The 27251-nt window shown below is 49.7% G+C and overlaps 1 protein-coding gene across 16 annotated transcripts in view; it reads left to right on the top strand.

The window, feature by feature from the left end:
- BCAR3 (BCAR3 adaptor protein, NSP family member) overlaps positions 1-27251 on the top strand; it is a 191026-nt gene that overhangs the window by 147338 nt on the left and 16437 nt on the right. For 5 of the 16 annotated variants that reach the window (XM_023641607.2, XM_001491777.5, XM_023641606.2 and 2 more), the window contains 5 exons: positions 13642-13770; positions 16273-16715; positions 19793-19896; positions 20993-21636; positions 26733-26848. In XM_023641607.2, coding sequence (XP_023497375.2) covers positions 13642-13770; positions 16273-16715; positions 19793-19896; positions 20993-21636; positions 26733-26848 — 1436 coding nt within the window. Of the gene's footprint in view, positions 1-2072; positions 2158-12046; positions 12590-13641; positions 13771-16272; positions 16716-18630; positions 19418-19792; positions 19897-20992; positions 21637-26732; positions 26849-27251 lie in introns of those variants that run through there. The other 11 variants (XM_070268710.1, XM_070268709.1, XM_070268711.1 and 8 more) reach the window with 7 other exon arrangements.

The following is a 27251-nucleotide window of genomic DNA, read 5'->3' on the forward strand; positions in this document are numbered from 1 at the left end:
TTCCTGCCTATTTGATGTTTCTAGAGATGGGGGGTGTACTGTACCCTGAAGGTGCTACATTTGAACAACTCTGATTGCTAGAAGGTCTCTCCTCACATGGAGTCAAAATCTCTGCACCTACCGTGTCCACCTTATTCTGCAGTTAAGTGGGCATAATAGCCCTTCGGGTGCATTTTCCCCCTCCGTATTGTGAGCATGTCTATTTTGATGCCACATTAGTTGGTATGAGTGGATACCTAGACATAAAACAGGAGGGGGACAGTTTCCACAGGGAAGCAAGAATGTGTGACCCTTCATCTTGGGATGATAACACCCCAGGCCTTCAGATATTTCAACACAGCCCTCGTGCTCCCTTTAAGTCTTTTCTGTATAGACTAAACATTTTCGGTTTTTTATAGACTTTGGAAGACTTGGGTTCTAGTTTTCAGTCAATCCCTTATTCCATAAGTCTGAGCAAATGATGAAAATTCAGGGCCTTGGTCATGTTTTCTTTTGTGAGATATTAATATTCTTGCCACCTGTTAACTCCAGGGACATTATACGGACTCATGAGACCTGAGTTGTATTGTTTGGAGTGTCTGGTCTCTCTAAGTCCAGCTGCTGTTTCTCTGTTTCAGCCCATGACATCTAGCATGGTGTTGTGTTTTTAAGAAGCTTGCTAAACGAAATATGTGGGTGTCAAGTGCTTTGAGCTCCTCTGGGAGAAATATACCCTTAAAGTAATGTGTGAGTTGTATATTGAAAGTGGTGGAGTTGATGCTCGGCCAAACCCATCTTGTGATGAATCATTTGTTTTACTGAGAATCTGCCCTGCACTTAGCCCGGGCCTATGATGTTCTTTGTCCCAAAGCAGATTTCTGAGACAATTGTTAGTCATGAGACTATTTTGGAGAGAGAGAATTTGGAAAATCATTTATTCCACACCCTACGTTGGAAGGCTTTCTGAATCTTTGGATTTTCCTCTGTGTGTCTGGCATATCTTGTTTTTCTTTCCAATTATATCTCCTAGTGTCTGTCAACCACAGTGCATTTTGTTTACTCAGTAGTACCTCATTCATTCAAGGTGAATTAAGACAAGGATAGTATTGACTTCAATTTTCTCATTTCTTATTCAAGAGCAAATAGGGCATCTATTTTGGTGAACAGCTATATTCCAAATCACTCGTAATTTGAATTAAGATGTTGAATTAGGGGCTGGCATGGTGGCATAGTGGTTGGGTTCGCGCCTTCCACTTTGGTGGCCTGGGATTTCGCCAGTTTGGATCCTAGGTGCAGACCTTACCACTCATCAAGCCATGCTGAGACAGCATCCCATAAAGAACTAGAAGGACATACAGCTAGAATATACAGCTATGTACTGGAGCTTTTGTGGGGGTGGAGAGAAGAGGAAGATTGGCAACAGATGTTAGCTCAGGGCCAATCTTCCTCACCAAAAAGCATACCTTTTAAAAAAAAAAAAAAAAAGATGTTAAATAGCAAGTTGAATTACCAGTGGTAAAGATTTCTGGATTGGATCTCCCTGCATTCTGAACTTTGGTCAGCTGATCCTCAAACCCTTATCTTGAGGTCTGCCTCAGCCAGGGCAGTCTCTGTTTTTCATTCTCCATAGATGTTAACAAAGCACTACTGTTACTGAATGGAATCTCACTGCCAGACCCAGCGATTAATATTTCACTTGCATTGTCTCATTGAGCCTGTGTGCCAACCTGGTGAGAGACAGTATTCTCAGAAGTCACTTGAGGATGTGGTTAAAGGAACAAAGCGGGCACAGGGGTTTTTCACAGCTCAAACTTCTACTTAGCTTTTATTTGAAGCCCTTCATTTCACTGGCCCCTAAACGACTCAGGGCAACCAGTGACCTTTAGCCTTCACCGTAAGTGTGGCACATCTGATTTCCCTCTGAGAGGAATCAGAATGCAGGGCTGCCTCATGGGGGTGACTCGGACGTCTGCTCCTCTGTGGCTGCTCCAGGAAGTCATATCTAAATTTGATCTAGAGGGGAAAGTACCTGCCACAGCTTTCAGCGGGCAAGATGTTAACAAGTGGCCCGTTGAAAATCTCATCATGTTTCAGTTTATCCATTACCAGGGAAAGGCGAGACCCCTCTGGAGCCGAGTACTGAGTGAGCCCATGAGTAAATAACGCCTTGCCAAGAGGGTAAGAAATGCGAAGGGCAAACCCACGGGGGCCAGGTGGGGGTGGGGGAAGATCTGAAGGTGTAATGAGTGTGTTGAGCGATTTCTGCCACATGTGGGTGACCTTTGTGGAGGAAGAAGCCATTCTTGGTGTTGAGTGTGCTGCATTCTGTCAAACTTAGAATTGCTCCTGCAGTTTTTAGACCGAAATCAGTCTCCTTCAGTGAAAAATAATTTTCAGTCCCTTGGTGTTCCATCAGAACAAAACTGAACTTCAAAAGCAATGGCTTCATGATCCGGCAGGATGGGAAGGTGTGGAGGAGACCTTGCCCAGAGAATTTATTGGGGATAAAAGGCACCTGGAGTTGAGCATCAAAGGAGCCGTGGGCACCAATCCGAATGATTCTAATGTGATTAGTTTCCCAAGGAGGATTGAGTTACTGCTGCCTGCTTAGAGGGTACGCTGCTGTCAGACTGCAGTCTGCACGAATTAAAATTAAATTAGTCTTTTTCATTTACACACATGGACAGCAGAATTTTAATGGGAATTTCTCAGAACCTTGATAAGCAAGGGATTCCACAGATATCCTCTTCGTATTTCCTATTCGTGGTTTCTGAGCCCCTTTTGACAAGCGTTTGATAAGGTTTGGTAATGAATAAAATGAAATCTCTTCGCTTTGGGCTCTCTGGGGGTTTTGATGGCATTTTCCTGTCGGCACTAGACTCTGATGGCCCCTGTATCATCATTTGTCTGTGAAAAGAAAAATCACATGTAGTAGGAAAATGAAGCATCTTAATTTAACAGCAAATTGCAAATCAGTTTTTAATGGCGCTGGAGTGCGAATCTGGTGTAAAGTGTGATAAATTACACAGGTTTAATTATAAAATGGTAAAATGGCATCAAAACCCATCTGCAGAATCTTTGCTAAAGAGAAGATTCTTTCTAGGATTTAGAAAAGAGAGATTTATATCATCAAGGCACTTAAACATTAACATCAAATTAACTGTTTCAGAATGCTAAAACTTACGGAGATTTTATGAAATCTCTTTACTACTGATTCCTTTCTCAGAATGGGCCGGACACCCTCACTAACCTCAGATATAAGATGGAGAACACTGAGAATTTCAGCAAAACGACTTGTGATTTATTGCTAGACATTCTCCTCAGATGTCTTGTCTCCCCAGAGAGGCTGTAACCTCTGTCAGGCCATGGAGTCTTTCTTACCCACGTCTGCGTTGCCCCTCAGATCTAGCCAATCAGGCCGAGTGGCATTGTGGGCACTCAGCAAGTCCTTGAGTTTAACTGAAGGCACAGGTTCTAGTGACTGTTACTCTTGATTTAAAATTGACCTCCTGGGGCCGGCCTGGTGGCGCAGCGGTTAAGTGCGCATGTTCCGTTTCAACAGCCTGGGGTTTGCCGGTTCAGATCCCGCGTGCGGACATGGCACCACTTGGCAAGCCATGCTGTGGTAGGCGTCCCACATATAAAGTAGAGGAGGATGGGCACAGATGTTAGCTCAGGGCCAGTCTTCCTCAGCAAAAAGAGGAGGATTAGCAGCAGATGTTAGCTCAGGGCTGATCTTTCTCAAAAAAAATAAAAAATAAAATTGACCTCCTGATTGTTAGTGCAGAATGGTGGCCAACAGGGTGAAGGATGCGTGGATTAGAAGCTGCCTCCAGAGGCTGCCTCACTGAGCTTTGATGTAAGGATGGAGAGGAGCAGGTTCAGAGGCAAGGGGCCCAAGTGAGACCAGAGGTCCCCATTTGTCAGGAGCCCAACACCTAAAAGGCAAAGAGGCCTCAGGGATGCACTCAGGGCCTGTCCCTGCTGGCCCATGGAGTGCCTTTGTGTGAATTGGAATAAGGCGCCCATTCCTCAAGACATACCCTATTGCCATCTGCAGGGCAACTGTTGTAATGAATGCACAGATTTTCCACGGCTGTGTATGAAGGGCACCTCCTTAAATGTGGTACCACGGTGCTGTACATGTCCTGGAGCCAATGGCCAGGCCGCTATGTGCCCCGTACCCCGCCCCCCCGCCACTGGGCTGGGCCAGGCTGAAGTGCCATGCCACCATTTGCTTTTGTCCACCAAACAGGAAATACAAAATTTGAATTTGACATTTTTTCTCTCTGGACTTCTATTTACAAAGTTGATGTTTACTCAAAGGCTTCAGCTTTAATCATGGTTATTAGCATGAGAAACTGTATCTGTCTAGCCTAGCACCCCAGTGGGAAAGCTAGATGAATAAATTCAAGTCTTTCTTCATTTAGATTATAATAAAATATTTTTAGTCAAGCCATAAAGCCGGCGAGTGTCAATAAAAGGTGACACAGAACCCAGCGTACGAGTTGTTTTGTTTCAAGGCCATAGGATTGCCACAAATGCCATCGCCTTCCGGTCTACCTCAGATTAAAACATTCAAGGACTTGTCCTGAAAGTTTCTGGGCTTGAAGCTCCTGGAGGACTGGAGTTTTAGTTCTCAGTCTGTGGGCAGGGTTAGGACTGGCAGAATTAATTGGGATTTATTCATTCTGGGAGTTCATGATCAATTTATGCAGGTTTTCAACGGTAAAAATACCAACTGGATCTCAAAAAGCCCTTGATATACTTTGGAATTTGGTTAGAAATGGATCCACTGCTTGAAGTTCAACACAAGGCAGGGATTCCAAGGGGCTGAGCTTCCAAAATCTCCAAAGAATCTCCTTTTTAGGCGGATTTACTTGCAAGACAGTCTGAGCTTTAGCAGGCTTCAGAATGCTTGTGTGATGGTCTCGAAAGTACACTTTGTCCAGAGTGGGGGAGCTCAAGCCCTTCATGTGTTTACAACGTTTGTTAGGGATTGCAACGACACAGGCTTCATGTCGTCACAGGTCTTGCCCGAGTTCAGTGGATCTGAGATGAGGGTCTCTCTGGGCCCCAGCCTGGGCCACCTGGTGACAGTTCACAGCACGACCCCAGGGGGTTTCCCACCAGCTCATCAGAGGACATGGGCTTCACTCAGAAATTAGGCACACTTTACATGGTGACCCAGAAGTCCAGTCAGACTTATAATTTTGTCTGTGATCATAATTTCTGGATGCGATTTGTAGAAAAATGCGACCTGTGGAATTGTTTTGTATAACTTGATGAGAACCCTGGACACTCCCTCAATTGAGCAGACCCATCCTGGGCAGAAGAAAGCAGCTTTTGTTTGAGAGCCAGTGGCATTCTGGGTGTTACGGCCCAACACTCCTAACTAGGATAGAACAGCCCAGAAGCTTACTCCCCCACTCCTCCTCCTCCTCCTCTTTTCTTGCACACATTCCCTTCCTCCTCTTTTCATTTCAAGCAAGTTAATTGCCAGCCCTGATCATAGAATGAATGACTAGAAAATCATCTCAATTTTTAAAAGTTAACAAAAAAAAATAGATGACTAAGTGTCCAGGGCCATGCAGGACACATAATCTCCATCCCAGGACCTCTCAGCCTTGTGCAAACCATGAAACTCTCTTGTGCTCTCCTGCAGACACTGTCACCTGTATACTGTGGGTGTGTGAGCCAGCTGCAGCTAACCACGGGTGCTTGCTAATACTGAGACGATGCACGCACAATGCTTGCCCCCAAGGGAAGGTGCCTTCTTACAGGTGGCAGCATCACCCTGCACAGGTGGAACCATTTAATGCTACTCAAGGCCTCAAGAACTATTGACTTTGAACTGAAACAAACAGAATAAACAAACCTATGCCTACATAGAAATTGGGTGTCCTAACTTCTAACCTTTTTATTCCATCAGAACTAAATTCTCACAGTCCAGATATCTCTAAAACCTTCTGATAGGTTTTGTTGTTGTTGTTGTTGTTTGGTGAGGAAGATTGGCCCTGAACTAACATCTGTTGCCAATCTTTCTCTTTTTTTTTTTTTCTCCCCAAAGTCCCAGCACATAGTTGTATATCATAGTTGGAAGTCATTCTAGCTCTTCTGTGTGAGATACCGCCACAGCATGGCTTGATGAGCCATGTGTAGGTCCACGCCCAGGATCCAAACCGGCAAATCCCAAGCCACCGAAGCAGAGCACGTGAACTTAACCACTCAGCCACAGGGCCAGTCCCCATTAAGTTTTTTGCAGGGAGGCTAGAAGAGACTCTGGATCTCATGTCAGCCCTCGCTGGGGTCCCCCTTGACTAAAGTTTCTGAGCCAGGAGTGATACGCTAAGTCTGTGGCTTTGTAGGTGGTGGCTGTAGGGCCAGATAGGGTAGGGAAATTGTCAGGAGACTACTGCAGAAGTTTAGGGAGAACAGAACAGAGTAACGTCAGTGGGATTAGAGTGGATGTTGGTAAGAGGTAGAATCAGGAACTTCTTGATCAGTAGAAGCCAATTCTGAGCGTTCTAGTTTGGGTAATGAGGGCAGAGGAGGTGCCCACTACCGGGGACGGGGCAGAAGAGTGGGCTTTGCAGAGAGGATGGGTTGCCTTTGTCCATATTGACATCCGAGCTCTGAAGTGGATTCTGGTAAATATCCCAACCAACCGTAAGGGCTGGAGATGGAGATTTGGGCATCGTCAGCACATTTCAAAAGTGCTAGGCCTCCGGCCCAGCCCCATCCAGGCCGCTTTGCTCACTGCAGCCAGATTGATCTGTCTGAAAGCATCTTTTTTTGTACTTGTTGCCTTCTGGGGCAGAGATTGTCCATGACCCTGGGCTCCCTCCCTCCCCCGCATCCGATCCCTGCCTTCCTGGATCAGGACTCCTTTGGTCACAAGTGACAGGTGGTCCAGCACAAACAAGCCTAGGTCCCAAGGGGAGTTTACTGTTGCCGTCATCAGCTGGGGCTCAGGGATGTGCATGCCACTGGGACACCTTCCATCTCTTGCTCCTCTTTGCATGCTGATTTCATTCTCTCAGGCCAATCTGATCCACTTGGTGGATCAACATGAGGTGAAGCAATCTACATACTTCCAGTCTCGTGACATTTTCACCAGAGTGGGTAGAGCCTTCTTCACTCAGTTCCACTTAGAAAAATCCCAGGAAGAACTCTGATTGGGCCAGCTTGGGTCACGGGCCTTTACCTGGGTCAGTGGTGATGGCCAGGAAGGTGGGGTCTGAACCACAGGCTCGGAGAAAAAAATGGAGTTCTCCTGGGCGGTGGAGGGGGTGCAGGGGGTGTGTGTGTGTAAAACCTCTGTCTGCTTCACCCCTCTCCTCCCCAACCAGAACTTCTGACCAAGCCCAGCTGCTCTTAGCTCAAATGCCCAGCATACCCTTCCTGTTCTCAAGTTTTTGTCCACAAGGCCCAACCTTGATTCCCCATCCTTTCCCTCCTCCTCTCTACCCTAGATGGGGCCACAGTGACTTTTGTCATTTTGACCCAGGAGCAAAACCAAATGACAAAGAGGTGGAGTCACTTGCCCAGGCCGCAGAGCTGGAGGGGCAGGGATGAGATCCAGGCACTGGGTCCCAGAGCTCAGGGATGTGTTAAACTGTTTCTCTGTGTGTGGTCTTCCAGGACACTGTGCCCTGTGAGGGGAGGGCCCAGGGCCGTCAGCCCCTGCTAGCAGCCTCAGGGTTGCCAAATTGCTTGGTCATGACTGTCGGTGGCCCTGATATGGCGCCTCTTGGGCCTCTGCAGTCTTTCCCCACCCTCAGCTCCTGGGCCTGGGGACGGGGTTTTTCCTGGTGATTTGCACATTTTAATATTCTATGGGAACTGGAAGCTTCTCTCACAAGCAGGGACAGAGTAAACTAAATATTAATTATAATGCAGTTGCCATCTTTTTCTAATCCTCTCAACTGTCTCCTACATGCAAATGAGCATCCGAAGCCTTCTCAGGGCCTTTCCCACAGATCACCCTCCCTCATCCTGGACTTAGGAACTGACCCTCCTGCAGAGGGGGTGCCATTGTTGTGCCTGATTTGAAATGCAGGCTCTAATATCATGCAGCCCTTGCAAGATGCGCCCCAGCTCCATCCCTCCCTGGCTGGAAGAGCTTTTTCTGCCTCCGAGAACCGTTGAAATGTGAGTTTCCATGTTACTCAAGGTTCCTGGCACGTCTGTGGAGCTGGCTCTGCGCCTCCAGAATGTGTTTTCCGACCATCTCCTGGGCTCCGGCTATTCCGGCCTGTCAAGACCAGACTTGCTGGGCTGCAGAGATGTTCATTCCAGATTCAGAGTGACGTGTATGATTTTCAGAGCCAGCCTCAGCAAGCTAGGGCTGGTCCTGGCTGTGTAACTGGACCAGAAGTGCTGGGGCCGGCGGGCAGCGAGGTTTCTTGAAAGGATTGAAGAAACCGGTGTGAGGCAGCTGGCAGGCAGACATCCAAGCTCCAGGCTGCTTTCCTTAACTGCTTCCCTCGCAAACACTGACGCTCCCCCCCCCCCTGCCTCCGTGCACCAGACCGTGAATACCTCAAATGGGAACTATTTATTTTATGTAACCAGATGAGTAGCATTCTGATATAAGACCATAATAACAGTTAACAATTAGTGCTGTCTATGTCCCAGGGTATATTCTACATGCTTTACAGATGCTGATCCATTTCATCCTTATTAACATCTCATCACATTTATTAGCCCCATTTTGCAGACCAGGAGCCTGAGGCTCTCCAGAGAGGTAAAGTCACTTGCCCAAAGTCACACGGCCCGTTGGTGCCACAGTGGCCTGTGGGTGGAGGGGACAGGTTGGCCATGCTCTTAAACACTGTGCTGTAGCATCTGTTGACATCAGGGTTATTAAAATGCTGGTGATAGGAAAGATGTAGCTAGACTCAGACTTCCATGAAAAACAGCAATTAGAGTAACTTATGAATTTACTAAGTAAACTTCAGTTTGGTTGGACAAATGTGGGCCTCCTCTAACCCTTGCATCTACTCTAGTTATCAGTTTACCTACTTCTCATCTCAGAGGCCAGAACTAATGACTGGGACCAAGATGAAGTTTTCGAAGTGGAGCCATGTGAGTGGGTCACCATGACATGGTAGTTACTAACTCTCTCTCCCTCCCTCCCTTTCTTCCTTTCCTTCCTGCTCAATATATACTTATTACTTAATTTACGTACATAGCACTTTTTCTTACACCCCACCACCCCTAAAAATGAACCACTCCCAAATTTCTGGTGAATCAAATTTAGGCGAGCCTAGGAGTAAGAGAAATAGGTCCTGCCTGCATCTTCCTCTCATGGTGGCTGTGGTGGATCTGGTACCTGAAATGAACCTGGCAAGGCCTGTGGGCAGAATGTTCTTGATCCAAAGCCTAGCAGCTCCCCTTCCTCTGGAGATTGTGCCCCAGCTGCTATGTGGGGTGGAGCTCAGGATGGCCGGCCGGAGCCCATGCTGGTGCAGCGGAGCCCATGCTGGTGCAGCGAAGCCCAGCTGTGTCTCCGGCCTGCCCGCTGCCGCCTCCTCCCTCAAGATGAGGAGCTCAGGAAACACGGAACCAGACTTGCCCTCTAGGAGTGAAGTGCAAATTCAGGGGCGAATAGTTAGAGAATTTGAGCTTGGGGAAAAAGTTGTGTTACTATAATGTAATGTGGTCATTATTAACATTTATAACATTTGTGTGAGAGGTCGATTATTCCCGAGTTTTCTTGCTGTCTCTCTCTGTCTGGCAGTTGAGGAACATAAAATGCAAAGGGCCAGTGACTACTGATTTCCACTCGGGGTAAACTGTCTGAGAGAGCAGAGCTCTATTATACTTGCTCTGGGGTGCCACGATGCCCTGTCCCAGATGCCTGCTGTGCCATGCCGACAGAGGAATTGAGAATGACTTAGGTCCAGCCAGTCTTTGAGGCAGCTGGATTCAGAAGATCTGCAGAGACACGTGTGAAAGAGCTGGAAAGTAGGGGCTAGGAGAAAAGGCCACAGGAACGGGAAGGGATTTGCATTATGTTCTTGGTTCCTCTTTATTTTCCCAAGACTGGAAGCTGTGGGAGTGTGGGGACCTGCCCTGATTCCGTCTCTTCTCATGCTTAATTCTGGAGTATGCATAAAGTAACAGTGCACGTGAACAATGTGTGATTTAGAACTTCTCTCTTCTATCTTTTCCTCAGGATGTGGTCTCAGGCAGGGCGGGAGGAGTCGTAGGGCATTATTAGAATCAATCAGAATTTGGCCACACAAATGAGATACCACCATTGCTGAGGTACTGGCATGTTACCTTAAGTCACTAGAATCTACTTTGTAGCCCGAGACCCCAGAACTAGCCTAGGCCCTGACTGAAATGGCTGCATTTCGGGGAAAATTCAAATCCTTCCCAGATGGCAGCAGTTAAGTGGAAGGGCACACTGTTAGCAAAAGTTTGGTTGTTTGGGGGAAGCCAACAGAATTCTGCCAAATGTCGCAGACACATCTGACCTGTCCCATTCCTGGTCCCCAAGGAGCACAGCTATCAATCAGAGTGCTCCCAAAGATACAAATGGATACATTTTGCCAAATTTTCTTATGCAGTCAACCCTCACCAACCATGGGGTCGTTAGCCCATCAAAGTACTTCTCTATAGCAGCAGAATCATAGCCGACAAGGTCAAGGTTGTAAAAATACAGGCACTTTGGAAAAATAAAGGTTGTATTAATATATGTGATTAAAACAGTAAGTGAAAATTCTAGAAGGTATGCACCCCAAAATAACCACTATTTAATCAAGCATCCACTGCCAAAATAAGCACTATTTAATCCTGAGGGTGACGACATGTGGGTGACTTTTGAATTGCCTTTTCAGTTGTCTGGGAGACACTGCCCACATCATCTGCTGAGGCAGAAGCTCCCAGCTGCCAACCTGACTCCTTTTAACGTGGTGGAGCCCTCGCTGGCTGGAAATGAAGAGCCCTTTGCAGTTGCCCGCTCACTCTGGAGCCGGCTCCCTTCCTCCTTCCCTCCTCCGATCCTCTCCCTCCGCAACCCCTCTCGCTCTTCACTCCCTCCCTTTGTCTTCCCCTCCTCCCCTTTTCAAATACAAGTCTAGGCAATTGTGTAGCCTCCTAACTTTTCACAAATTATGCAAGAGCTTAAGGGCATATTCTTTGAAGTCTGGTCTTCCACTCCATCTTATTTGGGAGGGTCCATCTTACTGATCTTTCCTCTCCTCCCTGGGCACTGCCCCATATTGCCTCATCTCCCAAGTCTGCAGGGGGAGAAAACAATCATTGTGGATTTTCCTCTAAGGAGTTAGGACAGAAGTAACAAGATAGCTGATTTTATATTTTTTGGTAGCAAGTGTAAAACATTATTATCTCAAAACCTAGAGTGAAAGATTGTTGCATATAAAAATGCTAAGAAACCTTACTGTTTATGAGAGATGCTGAGGAAGAGAGAGAGGGTGGAGTGGTGGCGAGTGGCCTGGGTAGTTGGCATCAGAAGGAAGGAGAATGCAAAGACAAATACGGGAATAGCATTTGGCATCTGGGTGAGTACAGTTTCACTGGGAGGATACACAGAGGATAGGACCTGCTGCTCTCTGCGTCTTCGGAGCTCAGACCAAGAACCCCGCTCAGGGCGCAGCACAGGGCTTTAGGCTAGGCATACAGACTAACCATCGAGGAGGCTAAATAGGGGCCCTGGTCACGGTATCCTCAGGATTTAGTTCAGCTGCCACTGGCAGGAACACTCAGAATAACAGGCTTAAACAAGATCAGAAGATCACATGGAAGACCTGGAGGCTGGCAATCCGGGGCTGGTGTGTTGGCCTCACAGTTAGGAGGGACCTGGGCTCGTTCCGGTCTTCTGCTCCCCCATTCCTAGGGTGTGGCTTCCTCTTCATGGTCCAGGACGGTGTTGCAGCTCCAGCCATCACATCTCAGCTTAGAAGTCCCACCGACACTGCAGTTTACCCTTCTTTGGCCAGAGCTTGTGGCCAGTCATGTGGCCACATCTTCCTGTAAGAGAGGGAGATTAAGGAATGTCATCCTTTATCTGGGTGGCAACATGCCCACCTAAAACAGGGCTTCAAATAATTGGAGAGAGAAGAGGAGAACCTCCATAACTAAGAAAAGTCACAGATGTTCCTCATCTCGGAGTATTTGTACATTCAGTGAAAACAGAGTGTCTGATACCTTCAGGCATTGCCTGAGGGCACTGGGGAAGAAGGCAGATGGGTTTCTGTACTCCTGAAACTTACAATCTAGGGGGAGGCAAGACAGACCATAAACCAGCAGTAAATGTGGCCCAGTTGACAATCTACATTCTATACGCAAGTCTTTCCACTGTGCTGTCTTCAGATGTACCTGTACATAATTAACGATGGGAGCAGACAGTGTCAAACATCACTGCTAATGCCTGCGGGCATCTTGGGCAACCAACATCAGCATCTCTTTGATAGGAATTCAGCTCATCAAACACTCCCGAGGGCCTGCTGTGAGAAGAGTGGTGGGGAAGAGGAGCCGGGAGGAGTAAACAGTAAGCCAGAGCCCCACCTTGAAAGTGGCCCGGAGTCATTCTCTAGCCATTGCCCTCATGGGCCAACATGTCCAGAATGACTCGAGGGTAAGAATCCAGCTGTAAAACCCCAAGGCTGTTTTCTTTTTCTTGAGTGGAGAGGATCTGGGGCTCTTGCTTTGCTAAGGTGCGGAGCAGTGTAATGAGGATGGTAGTGTGGTGGTTCCGATGGGCTTTTGAGGCCAAGCTGGGAAAGCTGAGAAAACACAAGGACGTGGCCTTTTCCTGCTCACTTGACCTTCAGCCAGCTGTCCCTGAGCCTGGTTTTGCTGCGAACCGGGCAGGTGTCCAAGTTCAGCTCCCATGATTTAAGTGGGCGTGTGTTCTAAATTAAACCTGGAGCCGGTGTTGCCCACCCAGAACACCTGCCCTGGCCGCTGTGCGATGACCCAGGTCCCTGATGCTCAAACTGTCTGAGGTGAGGGACCAGTTTTTTAAGTTTCAATTTCCAACCTGTCATAAAAATGAAATATTAGAAAAATGAAATTAAAAAGACACAAAATACAAACTTAGGCTTCTGTTCTTAGATTCAAGAGACATAAGATTACCCTATCCAGTTGCTCGAAGAGTTTCTACAGGCTAACTGAATTCCTGAACTGGAGTTTGCCAGTAGCAAAGAAGCCAGCGCCATCAGTACCTGCCTGGGGACAGCAGTGTTCTACGGGCCCAGGCCCAGGGCCAGTCAGGGACTGCTGCCCTTTCCAGCTCCCTGTTAGGACAGTTCTGAGGAGAATGAGGAAGCTCTTTGGCTCTCTAGGTGTCCCTCATGCCCCACACATCTGTCTCTGGCACCCATGCCCAGCTCCCCATGTTTTTAACTGCCCCCTGAGTAGATTGATACAAGAAACAGCTTGACTGGCTCTCTTATCATAGTCCCCATGTGCAGGGGAAAATTTTATTACACACTTGGAGCCAGAGAACTGAAAGGTCACAGCTAATTGTAACCATTATCCAGGCTCCCCTACCTAAACAGCGCTTTTGGCATATACTGGTCTGATCAGCAAAGCAGCCAACTGCAGGTGGGGGGTCATCTCCAGCTGGCTGGCCTGGCCCCGCCGGCCCGAGTAGGGCAGGAGGTCACTGTTGACCCTGTGTTGCAGTTCTCCAAGGAGAGGCACGTCATGGACAGGACCCCCGAGAGGCTGAAGAAGGAGCTGGAGGAGGAGCTGCTGCTGAGCAGCGAGGACCTGCGCAGCCACGCCTGGTACCACGGCCGCCTCCCCCGACAGGTACCTGCCGTCCTCCCTGCCGGCACAGGCCCTGCGGTTCTCAGACAACCCCCAGAGTGATGACCCTGCAGGGTCACACTCCAAGGCCACACAGGAGCCAGCTCCAGTTTAGCTAAAAACAAATACTATAAAGTAGCCTATGATGACTTAACTTGGGCCCATCTCTAAGGAGACCTTGGGAAGAGCCGAGGTCAAGAATCCAAAGTACATCTCCATATGCCCAGCAAATGATGAAGGAAAAGCAGATGTTCCTGTGGTCAGCAAACACCGAGTGGGCAGGAGGCAGCAGCCACAGGGTGGGAACCTGAAGAAGTAGGAGGCCGGGCTGTGGTTCAGATAATTGAACTCTTGGCCGGCTGCCTACAGCCTCATGTCCTTTGGAACCTGCTTCCTTGTTAAGGCAGTGGCTTAATAGGTGAAGAAAGGGTATCTTCGGGTGGGTGCAACAGAGCAACAAGGCCACCTGTGCCCTAGTGGGGCCAGCAATGATTCCCTCTCCATCCTTCCCCTCCCCGGTCCCCTGGCCTGGAGATAGCAAATGGAGAAATTACACCAGTGACCACAGACTCACAGCCTAGAATGTACTTTGTGTGATTGTCTTTTGGGTGATAACCGTGAATAATGTTTTTTATTTAATAGTATAGAAGTTGAAAAATAAAGTAAGTACAGAATTGAGGCGTAGAACTCCCCTTGGGTTTTTATTGTAACCTGATCTGGCCAGTCATTCACCCAGGACATAGGACAAAAAAGGGGGTGGTGGGGGGAAGGGCATCTTGTGAATTATTTTTTTAATGTAGCAGATTTCTTAATGCTATCAAGGAAATAATCCTATTCTAACTCTTTTTCTAGTTTAAAATTGTAGAAAATACAGAGAGCAAAAAGAAAAAAATTAAACTCTCACTCATAATTCTCCCTCCTAGAGGTAACCTCTCTGAACATTTTGATGTAAATCCTCCAAGACTTTTCTAAATCAAGTATGAGATAATACTGAATATACTCTTTTGCAGCCCACTTTCTTCACTTAACAACATACCCTGAGAATTTTCTCCTGCTCTAAAATCTCCTTCTGCACCATCCTACGTTGTATGGATGTCCATTGTGTGCTGCGCTGCGATTTTTGGGGCATTCTCACCAATATCATCTAAGATAACTACTATGTTCATAACTATAATTATTTCCTCAGGCTCAATTCCAAGAAACGGGATGTCTGTGTGAAAATATTTTTAAGGCGAAGATGCAATTTTAAAGTAACAATGGTAGCATACTATTCTAAGCTAACTGATCAAAGGTTGGAATGTCCTGGAAAAATTGTCAAAGTTTATGAAACTGATGCCTGTTGCCACCATCCTTCCCTTATCATGATCAAAAGTTGGTTTCCCACTTGCCATGAGGTAAATTTTCAGCTGCACCACATTCCAGATTGTATGTCTGAACACTGCAACAATAACAACCACAGTCAGAGCCAACACTCTACTCCTTTTCGTCTTCACAGCTTTTCTGTAGGCTGTATTATCCCCATTTTACAGATGACATAACTGAGCCACAGAGAGATTACATAACAACTTGTCCAAAGTCACACAGCAGAGCCAGAATGCAAACCCAGACAGTCTGGCTATTGGAATGATTGTGCTACAACAGGATATAAATTCTCCCTTATGCTATAAACATCAGCATCCTCATAGTTAACAATTTTTAAGCATCTACTGTGTTCCAGGTACTGTACTAGTGCTTTGTGTATATTATCTATACAAATATGTAATCCTCCCAATAACTCTGTGGGATGAGGGACCCAGGCCTGACTTTGTTCCAGCTCTTCCCGCGAGTAATCTATGTGCCCAGAACCCACATCGAGTCTCTCATTCCCCTTGCCTCCACCTGCGTATGGACCCCACCGCCCCACTGAACAGGCCCCGAGAGGGGCGTCTTAGGAGAGGGGTCTGAGGATGACTCACAGACGACAACAGACACCCTCCTCCACTTCTTGGGGGCGGGCATCACACCAGCCAGACATGAATTTTCTTATTTCTAATTTTCTGTCGCTTTATATCCTTCAGGTCTGCATAAATGTCATCTTCTCATGACACCCTCCTGACCACCCCATTTAAAAGGACAACCCTCATCCTCTCCTGAGGACTTCTTATCTCCCTTCCTGATCTACTTTTTCCTTAACTTTACAACATCTGAAACACCATACCTGTTGCTTATTTATCCTCACTAAAATAGAAGCTCGATGACAGTGGGGACTCTAGACTGCTTTATTCACTGCTGTAAACCCAGTGCCCACAAGAGTCCTTGGCACATAGTAGGTGGTCAGCAAATAGTTCTTAAATGAATGAATGGATCCTCTCAGAATCTGACATCTGAAAAAATAAAGAGCTGACTGAGGAAGAGAAGACATAATAGCATTGTCTTCTGTGGCCCAAAGGAGCGGGGAGCAGTGCCCCTTTTAAAAGGAGTGTAAGCTTGCCTCTCTGAGGCCTCACTCACCATTTTGTCCCAAAGGTGTCAGAAAGCCTTGTGCAGCGAGATGGCGACTTCCTGGTTCGAGACTCTCTGTCCAGCCCTGGAAACTTTGTCCTGACCTGTCAGTGGAAGAACCTCGCTCAGCACTTCAAGATCCAGCGGACGGTGCTGCGGCTCAGCGAGGCCTACAGCCGCGTGCAGTACCAGTTTGAGATGGAGAGCTTCGACTCCATCCCCGGCCTGGTGCGCTGCTACGTGGGCAACCGCCGGCCCATCTCCCAGCAGAGCGGAGCCATCATCTTCCAGCCCATCAACAGGACGGTACCCCTGCGGTGCCTGGAGGAGCGCTACGGCACGTCCCCAGGCCGGGTCCGGGAGGCCGACCTCACCGAGGGAAGGCCGGATGTGGCCAAGAGGCTGAGCTTCACCACGGGCGGCATCCAGGCCCGAGAGCAGAGCTTGACCAGGGGAAACCTCCTCAGGTGGGTCGGGGCCTCATCAGGTGGTGTTGCGACCGTGAGGGGCACTCCAGACGTGCCCAGGCTGAGTTAGGCAGACAGGAGCTCACCTTGGAAGAGGGGAACGATGAAAGAAGTTCAGAAGAATGCCAAGGGTTGCTGGGAGAGCAGGCATGAGGAAGTGCGTGATTGGTTCCCAACTGAGTTGAGGCCAAAAATAAATGATGCAGTTGCTGAGGAAGCGGAGGGCTGACCCGGAGAGACTTTGTGAAGGAGGTGGGCTTCCGGTTGGTCTGAGGGCTGGGGACAATCTGGATAGAGGCTGCACAGGGGAGACAGGGGAGGGTGTTCCGAGGGGGTCAGCTTGAGCATAAATGTAAAGATAGAAAGGGGCAAGGGTTGTTTGGAGTGAGTAAGTTGGTGGCGCTGGAGCAAAGGGTCCATGTAAGGGGCTGGCAGGGGTAGGTTTAGGGAGGTGACCCCGCCAGATCTTGGAGGCCTTCACGCCAGGCTGGGGGCTTTGAGGGGGCCTCAAAGACTCGACATGGTGGACGCGGTGTCCTAAGAATAAAATGGGATAGCAATGCCCAAGATGGGTGAGGAAGAGAGGAGCAGGAAGACCATTTAGTGATCGTGGAGGGTCAGGCTTTGTGGGTGGAGGAGAGGGAGAGTCAGGAGTGGGGCGAGCCAGGCTTTGGAGGAAAGGCCCGTTGCACCATCTGAGATGCGGCTGTTGGCGTGCCGAGGGCTGGTGTCCAGCAACAGTTTTGGGGTTTATGAGGGTAGTTAGGCCTGAGGGCTTAGAATTAGGCTGGGTCCACATGGAAAGGGTGGTTGACTTGGTGAGAACAGATGAGATTCCGAAGACAGGAGAGGTCAAGAGCCTGGGGGCTGCAGTCGGAAGCTTGGGAAGGGGGAGAGAAGAGGTCAGAGCTCTGGGTGCCCACCAAGGCACCTGCCATGGACTATCAGTGCCGTGCCCTGTGTTTGTATAGGACCTGCCCCTCCTGGAGCTGAGAGTCCTGGTGCCAATTGTCTAACTGGTGTCAGGAAAGGCAAGCAGAGAAGAGGCGGCGTGGCGGGGCATAGGCCAGCCCCCAGCCCCTCTGTGACACGGCTCCCCTTCTCTGGCTCCCTGTCGTCTAAGCTTACACACTTAAACCAAACTGTTTTATTCCACTCAGAGGTTTTCTTTCTGGACCAGGAGGAAATGTCATAAACTGTAATTTCTAGACTGCAAAAATTCACAAGCAAAATACGGCACTCTGTGGGTAATAACAAATTATGGCCATGTGCAACCAGGAAGCTCCGGTAGATGTTAGTCATTGTCTGGCTGTAGACCCTGCCTGCCTGGGCCCAAATGCTGTTCCACCACTGACCTGGTCGACCCTGGGCAAGCTACTTACCCTCTCTGGGGCTCACCTTCTTCATCTGGAAAGATGGCACTTGTGAGGGTTAAATGATTTAAGATAAGCAAAGTGCTTAGAACAGGCGGGCGCATACTAGGTAAGTGTTAGTAACCATAATAGTAATGATTTTCTGGAGGGCAGAATGTAGGACTCAGGGCAGTTGCAAGGACGGAGGCAAGAACTGATATTTAGAAATTCTCCTTTTCATAGTAATAAGGTTGCACTTAAGATCCTTTAAAATATTAAAGGGGTTCCTTTTCTTCTGTTTTTTTTGGGGAGTGAGGGTTGACTGCTCACCTGACCAACAGGGACGGGGCCAGGGCGTATTTGGCGACACTGGGAACCCCTGCCAAGTGTGGTGTTGCCGGAGAAGGCCTCCTGGTCTGCCCTCAGCAACCCGGATTTAAAATATAATGTTTTTTAAGATAAGAAGTGAAAGAAAGACTGAGAAAGTCGCTAAGTCAGTGAGACACGCCAACAGAGCCGCTCTTCTGATTGCACTTTGAAAGCAGAGCTCCCTAAGCCTTGTCACTCTTGCCACAGGCGGTGGCCCAGCAGCGTCAAAGCGTGGGGGTGGGGCGGGCTCCGCGGGAGGATGGCCGAGGCCCCGCCCCCCGCGGCCGCACCTGCGCTGACGTCACGGCCGCCGCGGGCACAGGTGGCGCTCTGGGCCACGGGGCGTCCTGTCAGGCGGCGTTCTGGCCGGTGGAGCCTGGCTGCTCCGGTGACCACTGCTAAATAGCGCTTCGCAGAAGCCATTGCCTTTTGGAATTTGCCTTCTGCCCTGCCTTATCTCTGAGGGGTTGCTGGAACTTTCTCTGTTGCTGGGAATTGGGGGTTTTTTTTGGTTTGTTTCTTTGGTGCTTGCGAAGGTAGGAAGGAACTTGGCCATTTCTATCATGGAAACTTGTGGGAGGGCCGTGAAAGTCCATTAACCTGGGCGGGTGCGTGCTTTCTCTTCTAGCAAAAGAGAGATTCTGTTCCTTGGTGCTAATTAGAGAAATTGCCAGTCTGGGCTGGCAAGGGACAGAGGAGTGCTAGCTAGTGTGTCGAACGGTCCAGTCCGCCTGTCCCTCTGTGGCTGTGCTGGGCCTTCTCTTGCTGTTTGGTGACCTGGCTCAGCCCTTTTCCAAACTCAGCACGAGCAGGCTGGCTGCGGGGTCACTCAGTGCATCTGGGAGGATGGGTCTGACAGCCTCCCCGGGCCATCCTGTGGATGATTTGGGGGATGCAGAGATTTGCGCTGAGATGGAAACTGCCCCACAGCTTCCTTCCTAACTTGTGACCCTGTGCGGCATGGCGGAAAATGCATGTTAGGTAAACAAGTCATTCCTCCTGGGTCTGTAAGTCATTTGGGGCTCAGTTAAAAGTACACATTCCAGTTCATCAGATTTTCCTGAGAGGAGGGTGAAACCTTTACCCTGCGCTGCTCAGCGGGATGGACAGGCTCAGAGGAGGCGAAGTTGGACCTAACAGGGTTGGTGGTGAGGCCGGGGGGGCTGGAGCCCAGGCGCAGTCACGTGTTCCTCGCCCCATCAGTGATTTCCTCCGCCGGCAGACATTCCTTTACTGTTGGGGTGTGCTGTCGCTCTCATTCTGAGCAATCTTTTTTTTTAAAAAACTTTCCATGATGCTGCCTAAAGATTTTCTGGTTTAATGACCCGTTTTTACCCCACTTGTCTTCTGCTTCAGAAATAAAGAGAAGAGCGGTAGCCAGCCAGCCTGCCTGGATCACATGCAGGACAGAAGAGCCTTGTCCCTCAAAGCCCACCAGTCCGAGAGTTACCTGCCCATTGGTAGGTCTTTGGGCCTTTGGGGTTGGAGGGAGACCGTGTGCCCCGATTTCCTTCAGGCTGCTTTCCCTGCTCCACCTGGTCACCTAATTTGGGAACAACATAAGGCTCCGTGCCTGCAGGCTGGAGGGTGCAGGGTTTGTAGAACCGTATCCGGGTGTGAATCACTGAGCTGGACGCTTTATGTATACTAGCTCTTAAGCCTCGTAACAAGCCTGCAAGGTGGGCATGATTATCCTCTTTTTGAGGCTGAGGAAACTGAGGCACAGAGATTAAGTGACTTGTCCAGAGTCATCCATCTGGTTAGTGACTAAGCCAGTGTGTGAACCCAGGTTCTCTGGTTCCAAGCTCCTTGCTAACGGTGGTTTTCATGACGAATGAGCCCGCTTCCTCAGTCCCCTCCCAGGGCAAAGGGTGGGTGAGTCAGTCCTGGGGCTCCTGGTAGAGCAGCTGTCCAGAGAGAGCCCTCTTCCTCTCTATCTCCTTTCAGACCTAGAAGAGTGAGAAGGTGTGGGATGTGGGGAAACTGAGGAAGCAATTATGTTGGTAGGCCGTGGGACTGTTTTTCATTCTTTTTATAACTGACCTTCCTTGGGACCACAAGGTGACTTTCCTGATGCCCCTTCGTAACCTGCCTTTATGTGGGCTATGTCATCTTCTTGTTCCTTCCCGGTGTGTCTCTAGCTCTCTCTTAAAGCTGGCGAGGATCCCCCTGGCTCTGAGGGTGACTCAGGGCTCTGAAGCTGTGTGGCTAAAGACTTCTGTTCCTTAGGGTGAGATAAGATTGCTCACCGCGCTCCAGGCCCAGTGTATTTTCCTGTTCTGACTGTATAACCTCTGTGACCATAAAATGACATTGCCGCCCAGCTGTCGGCAGTCACTGGGATTTAGAGTCCTCCAGAAGTGGGGTGAGGCCAGCCTAGAAATGTCCTAGACTGCTCTAGATTGGGTGCCAGGGGGTCATACTGAGTTATCTTTTGAGAGTGGAAATCGAAACCCAAGGACATGACTTGAGGTTGGGCAGCTATCACTCGAGTTTTGTTTGTCTTGTGTTCTCTGCACAGCTGAGCTTTTTCTGACCCTCTCTCATCTTCCACAGGCTGTAAGCTGCCCCCAGGTGTGGACACCAGCCCCTGCCCAAACTCACCCGTTTTCAGGACGGGCAGTGAGCCCACCCTGAGCCCAGCCGTAGTTCGAAGGGTCTCCTCGGATGCGAGGGCGGGGGAGGCGCTGAGGGGCTCAGACAGCCAGCTGTGCCCCAAGCCGCCCCCAAAGCCCTGCAAGGCGCCCTTCCTTAAGGCCCCCCCGACCCCGTCCTCCTGGCTCAACTCAGAGGCCAACTACTGTGAACTGAACCCAGCCTTTGCCGCAGGCTGTGACAGGGGAGCAAGGCCACCCTTCTGTGCCCAGGACAGCTATGTGGAGCTGCTGACAGCCAAGCAGAACGGGGCGCCAGGTCCCCGGAACTCTGGCACCAACTACTTGATCCTTGATGACGACGATGGGGCAAGGCCTTGGGAGCCGCCAGCAGCACAGATAGACAAGGGCCAGGAGGACGAGCGGGAGTTTGTGATGCCACTCCTGGAGACTGCCTCCTCGTTCAGGCCCAATGACTTTGAGTCTAAGCTCCTTCCTCCTGAGAACAAGCCCCTGGAGACAGCAATGCTGAAGCGTGCAAAAGAGCTGTTCACCAACCACGAGCCTAAGGTCATCGCCCAGCACATGCTGAGCATGGACTGCAAGGTGAGTGCCCTGGCGGGCGGGGCTTTGTCCTGGCTTTCGAGAGTTTGGAAGGGGGATCTGTCTGGGCCTCCCTCTGCCTTACCCTTTAAGTGTTTTTACTCACAGGAAAAGACGGAAGATAACCGGGTGTGGGGATTTATTTAAGGGGTGGGACAACTTATGCACAGGCAGGAAGCTTATAAAGTTCACCTTGGACAGAGGGATGGCAGGCTGCTGCCCAGGCCGTGTGTCCCGGCCCTGCTGGTGTCTGGAGCTGCTGCAGAATCCTTCTCCCATCTGGTGCTGATTTTCAAATTCTCCCCTGGTCTCAACCCCCTCAGAACTGGTAAAATCCAGTCCAAAGGAGAGTAGATTGTAGATGAAAATGCAGTTTCTGGAGTAGCAGAGCCTTGATTATTTTTATTTCATTATACATTATACATGTGTACATTATATATTTATTTTATTGTTACTAAAATAGTCTTTAGGATAAATAAACATTTTTAAAGTTACCCTGATTTTTTTTTTTACAAGTAATACTTGCTCAATTTAGAAAAATTATAAAATACTGATTAAGAGAAAAGAAAAAAATTAAAAGCACACAAAATCCAGTTTCCTGGTGATCACCAGTGTTAACATTTGCTCTGCAAATAGAGAGGTGTAATAATTGTACACATGTGTGTTTCTTTACTACAGAAATGGCACGGGTCCATACGTACTATATAAACCCGGGGTCTTTCCTTGAACAACATATCATGACTGTCTTTCCATGTGACTTATTAAATATATGTTTACATCATCATCATTTTTGATAGGAAGCCTTTCTTTTAGATATGGGTGGCTTTTGTTCATAGGTAGCCCCAGAGCAACTTCATCCTTTGAAGAGATGTTTCTAGAAAGCAGGTGTCTCGGGCAGGCTCAGCCCACCGCTCAGTATAAAGACACAGACCCCCTGCGTCTGAGCAGCAGGTAAGGCCTCAGTGAGATGTGAAGCCTTTCTTGTTTGTGGCACAGTGTAGTCAATGAGCTGCAAAGCTCAGGGGTTATTTAGGAACTGAGTTTTCCTATGTAAATTTCCTGGGTCATGAATCATGGCAGGAAATCTAGCCACTGAGCTCTCCGCAGGGAGATCCCCAGTTGATTGAGGCTTGTGGGGCGGGGGACACAGGAGGCTGCCCACAATAGCCTTGGGGAACATTGAGCAGGGCCTGGCTGTTCTGGGGTAAACAAACCCCTTCCTAAAAACAGGACTGGGCATCAGTCAGGACCTCGTCGCCAGGGCTGTGAGGTGATCCATGTGAGTGTGCGTGTGTGTGTTGTGGGGGTGTGGCCCCTCTGCCCAGCCGGCCTGGAGAACAGAACCAGGAAAGGGCTGTGTTGGAGGAAGAAGGGTGTGGTCACTGGTTGGCTGCATGTCCTTGGGCAGAGCTCACAAGTGGTCAGATAATTTGCTACAGTAAATCCTTACCTCACTTTAAAGCGAGCTCAACCCGTTTGGGCAGTAAGAGGATTCAGCATTCCTGTTCTAGTAAGTTCCTCATACTGGGCCCTGGATCTGAGAGCAGAGCCACGCCAACAGGCCAGGAGCCTGGCCTGAACCTATCTGGCTTCTCCATAGAGGCAGCTCCTTGGGAAAACATGGGTCCAGGCATACAGAACAGCCTAGTTCCCAGGAGGAAATGAATCCTCCTTCCTCGTGGCCTCAGGCAGGGCTTGTGGTAGTCTAGGAGGAGGTGAGGTGCCTGAACACTCTTTGCAGGAGGCTCTGGAACCTTCCCACCACCTTGGCAGCCAGGAAACTAGAGCCCGCATCTGTTCTCAACTGAAGGAACATGCACCCTGCCCGTTCTCGTCCTGTTTCTGCCTTTGTACTTTGTTCTCCTGGTGGGGCCCCGCTCCCCTGTCTGCCTGCAGGCACCCCTGGAAGAGGGGCTGGATAGAGCCCCAGGCAGCAAGGCAGAGACTGCCGCGGGAGCTCCCTGACTCTGCCCACTCCGGCCCCCAAGGGCAGGGCTGTTTAGTTTTCCGTCCTCCCTCCTGAGTCCACCACCATTTCCTTGTTCTCTTCCTGGAACCACTGTCTGCAGGGCTTTGCCAACAAAGCAGGTACAACCAGCATCTCTAAGAGGGAAATAACACAAGGGCTGTTGTTACCCGCTCCAAACACAGCAGCAGCCAGACCCAGATGGGCCACCCGGAAGCCAGGCACAGGCACCAGGCAGCATCTGGGGCCCAAGTGCTGGTTCCTGCCTCACGCACAGAGCCCAGGGCTGGTGCCCTAAAAGCCATCAGGACAGTGGGTGGTCCTGAGCCCCTCGAGGCTGCCTGCCCAGCAGTGTCCAGCCCTCCCCTGGGGCTGCCGGAGTGGACGTCCACAGAACCCTTGTCACCCTGCCAATGGGCGCCACCCCGGCCTAACTTGCCTGGTGTGCAGCCTTCTCCCAACCTCTAGTCTTTCCAGTAGCTGGAAGTGAGGCCCAGAAGTTAAGAGTTTAGCCTCTGGGGATGAACTGCCTGAGTCTAATCCAGCTTCTCCTTGACTCTCCCTGAAAAAGGAGAACAATACCAGCTACCCAGGTGGTTGTGGGGATCACATGGGATAACACATGTAAAGCCTGTGTGCCACGCCTGGCACGGAGTGAGGCTAAGTGTTCATTAGTGTTATGCATTCAGCGTTGATGGAGTGCCGACTGGGGGCCAGGCAGGCCAGGCCATGGTGTGGGAGGCAGGGATGGACAGTGATAGAGGAATTCAGACCACAGCCAGGCGGGGAATGCTCTGCAGGGGAAGCCACAGCAGCTGGGGGCCTCTGAGGCAGGGTCTTGAATAGGGGGGAGCAAGGGGATCAGGGTGGGGACGTCTGAGATGAGTTTTGAAGGCTGAATAGGAGTTGGCCAGATGAACAACACAACAGAACACAAACAGCAGGCAACACACATGTGCAGCGACTCAGACATCGAAAACCGTGGGAGGAGGGGTTAGTTTACAGAGGACTCACTCTGTGAGGAGTGAGGTGGGGATGGGGGCTTGGGGGTGGCCTGGCATCTTTCCTTCGATGTTTTTAAGTCTCTGCTTCTGGGTTCCTGCCAGGTTGCTGCCTTCAAAGCACTTTGCAGTCCAGTGAGGGAGACAGGCCCATAAGTGTATAGTGCACATCAGAGTCCTCTGCTGAGGGCAGCAGAGACGGCGAGCACAGCCAGATGATCTCATTGCAGTTTAGAATCTCCCTTGGCAGCTGGGAGGAGGGCCAGGTGAGGCGGTAGGAAAAGGAGCCCGCAGAGTTCTGAGATCCTGCAGAGCTAGGATAGCTAAGGTCAGAAGAGCAGAGGCTTGAACGCCTCGTGGGACACTGATGTCGCTCTGCCCTGCGGGCCCAGAAGTGTTCATCCCTCGTCTGCATCCGTGGGCTGCACGGCCCTGAGCATCTCCCGGGGGACCTAATCCGGGCCCTGCAGAGCGAGCACAGGACCCCCTTGACCCAGAGCTCAGCCTTGGGGCGAGCAGGTGGAGGCACTTGCTGGTAAAGCCCCAGGAAAGTGACCAGGGCATTGCATGTTTGCATTGCAGGAAAAGAGCATTTTTTTTAAAACTTTCCTCACTGAAGAAAAACAGATTGGAGGCTTTTCTCTTGGAGCAGGTGTCACTCTGGATGCTAGTGCTTCCAGAACAAAACTGAATCAGTGACAAGCCTTTGAATCTCGTTACACAGAGTGCACGTGGATCTGGAGGTCACTGCCACAGGCATGCTGGGTTTGGAGCCTCTGACAGGGCAGCTGTCCAAACAAGCAAGCAAAGTGCGTGTGACCACAGGTGGCTGGGGTGTGCATCTGGAGTGCCTTGCCATGGTCCAGGTGTAAATCCCTTTCCAGAGATCAGGCCAGAATTCTTCCCCCTTCCACATGGCCAGTGATTCACAACATGTATTTTCAAATAGCTTTTTGGGGCTTTAAGTTCATTTGATCCTTTGCAAAGTCCTTGAGAAAGGGGAACTTAGCACTTGTGTTAGAGAAGGGGAAACTGAGGCCCAGAGAGCACAGTATGAATTCTTCATCCTGTTCTGGAGTCTGCCACTGGATAGCTGACTCCCCCAGGCTCATTTCCCCAGGGCTGACAGTGGTTCCTTTGCTCAACCACAGAAGTTAAGGGTCAGGGTTAATAACATCAGCTAAACTTCCAGATGTTTTTTGTGGCCTATTATAAAGACATCTGGACTGTTCATTTGCCTGGGATAATTATAGTCGAGGACAGCCCCACCAGATGGAGGAGAGGAAGTGTCCAGTGCCTGCCTGTGTCCAGGGTCGGTTAGACTCATCGTACCTGCTGGCTGTGCTGTTAGTACGTCCGTGCTCTGGGGGGTGCATTAGCCCCGTTTTAGAGATGTACTGACTCGGTTTAACAGTTCAAAGTAACATGTAATGACTATAAATGGTCACCTCATACCTGGTTCTAATAAACTGTGATTATACACTAGAACTGAGATGGGGAGAGCTGGCTGGGACAAACAAACAAACAAGGGTTTTCTTTAAGGAAAACCTCTCAAGGGAAAAGTGGGGGTGTTTGGAGACTTTGAGTTTCAAATCGCTGTACATGTTTCTAATAGTTTCCAGACGTGCACTGCATTCGTGCGGCGCATTTACTGAGCCCAGGAGAGGCGTAATTAAGGGTAATAGCAGCCAGCCCTGCCGTCAGTGAGACCAGGAACGACAGAGCCCGCCGCAGAGGGCAGGATGCGATTCTGCTTTTCCACGGCAGGGGATCTCGGCTCCACACACACGTGACCCTGCCGTTGGCAGCAAAATGTCGCAGCAGGATGTGACCTGTGTTAGACACAAGCTCAAAGCCACAATCTCTGACTGGGCAGAAACACCAAATCTGCAGATTCTGCAGACCAATTTAGGTGCTTTCTGCTCAGGTGTTATATTCCAGTATGTGTATTAAAATTCTCAAAATATCAAATAAAAACTTGTGTTTTCGGATGCTGTTGCTCAAAAAGAAATGCAACAAGTAAAGCGCGTCCACGCGGTCCCAGTTCAATGTATTTCTTTTCTCATGCTAAATTCGTGTTCGCAGCAAGCCCACTTCCCGATCCAGGACATTACCACTTGTGTTCTTGACAGGTCGCTAGGATACTTGAAGTCTCTGAAGAAATGAGGAAGAACATGGGCGTGAGCTCAGGGCTGGAACTCATTACCTTGCCTTATGGCCACCAGCTGCGCCTGGATATCATTGAAAGGTGAGCAGTGCTACCCTCTGCATTTCCGGCCCTTCCAGCTCCTCGCAGGCTGTCAGAGCAGCAGGTTTCCAAGCAGAGAGGCGCAGCACCCACCCGCCCCAGAGCCGCCTCCCTCAGGGGCCTGTGGCCCCAGCCAACTTTTCCCAGAAGCCTTAGCCAGAGAGTTCCTGGAGGTGCGCAAAGAGACAGCACAGAGAAGTCAGAGGACAAAGAACACGTTCCTGTCCCTGCTCCAGGTGGGGGTGGAGAAGAGAACAAGTGAGCGCTCCTGCCCCCTCACTGAGCTGCAGCTCCTGTGTCTCCAGATTGCTTCAGGAACTGAGCAGGAGTTTGTGGGGAAGGTTGGGAAGAACAGAGTCTGAACGATATTGTCTTTGAGGGGTGGACGATGTTTTCTTTGAGG

Source organism: Equus caballus, chromosome 5 (assembly GCF_041296265.1).
Source record: "Equus caballus isolate H_3958 breed thoroughbred chromosome 5, TB-T2T, whole genome shotgun sequence".
NCBI lineage: Eukaryota > Metazoa > Chordata > Mammalia > Perissodactyla > Equidae > Equus > Equus caballus.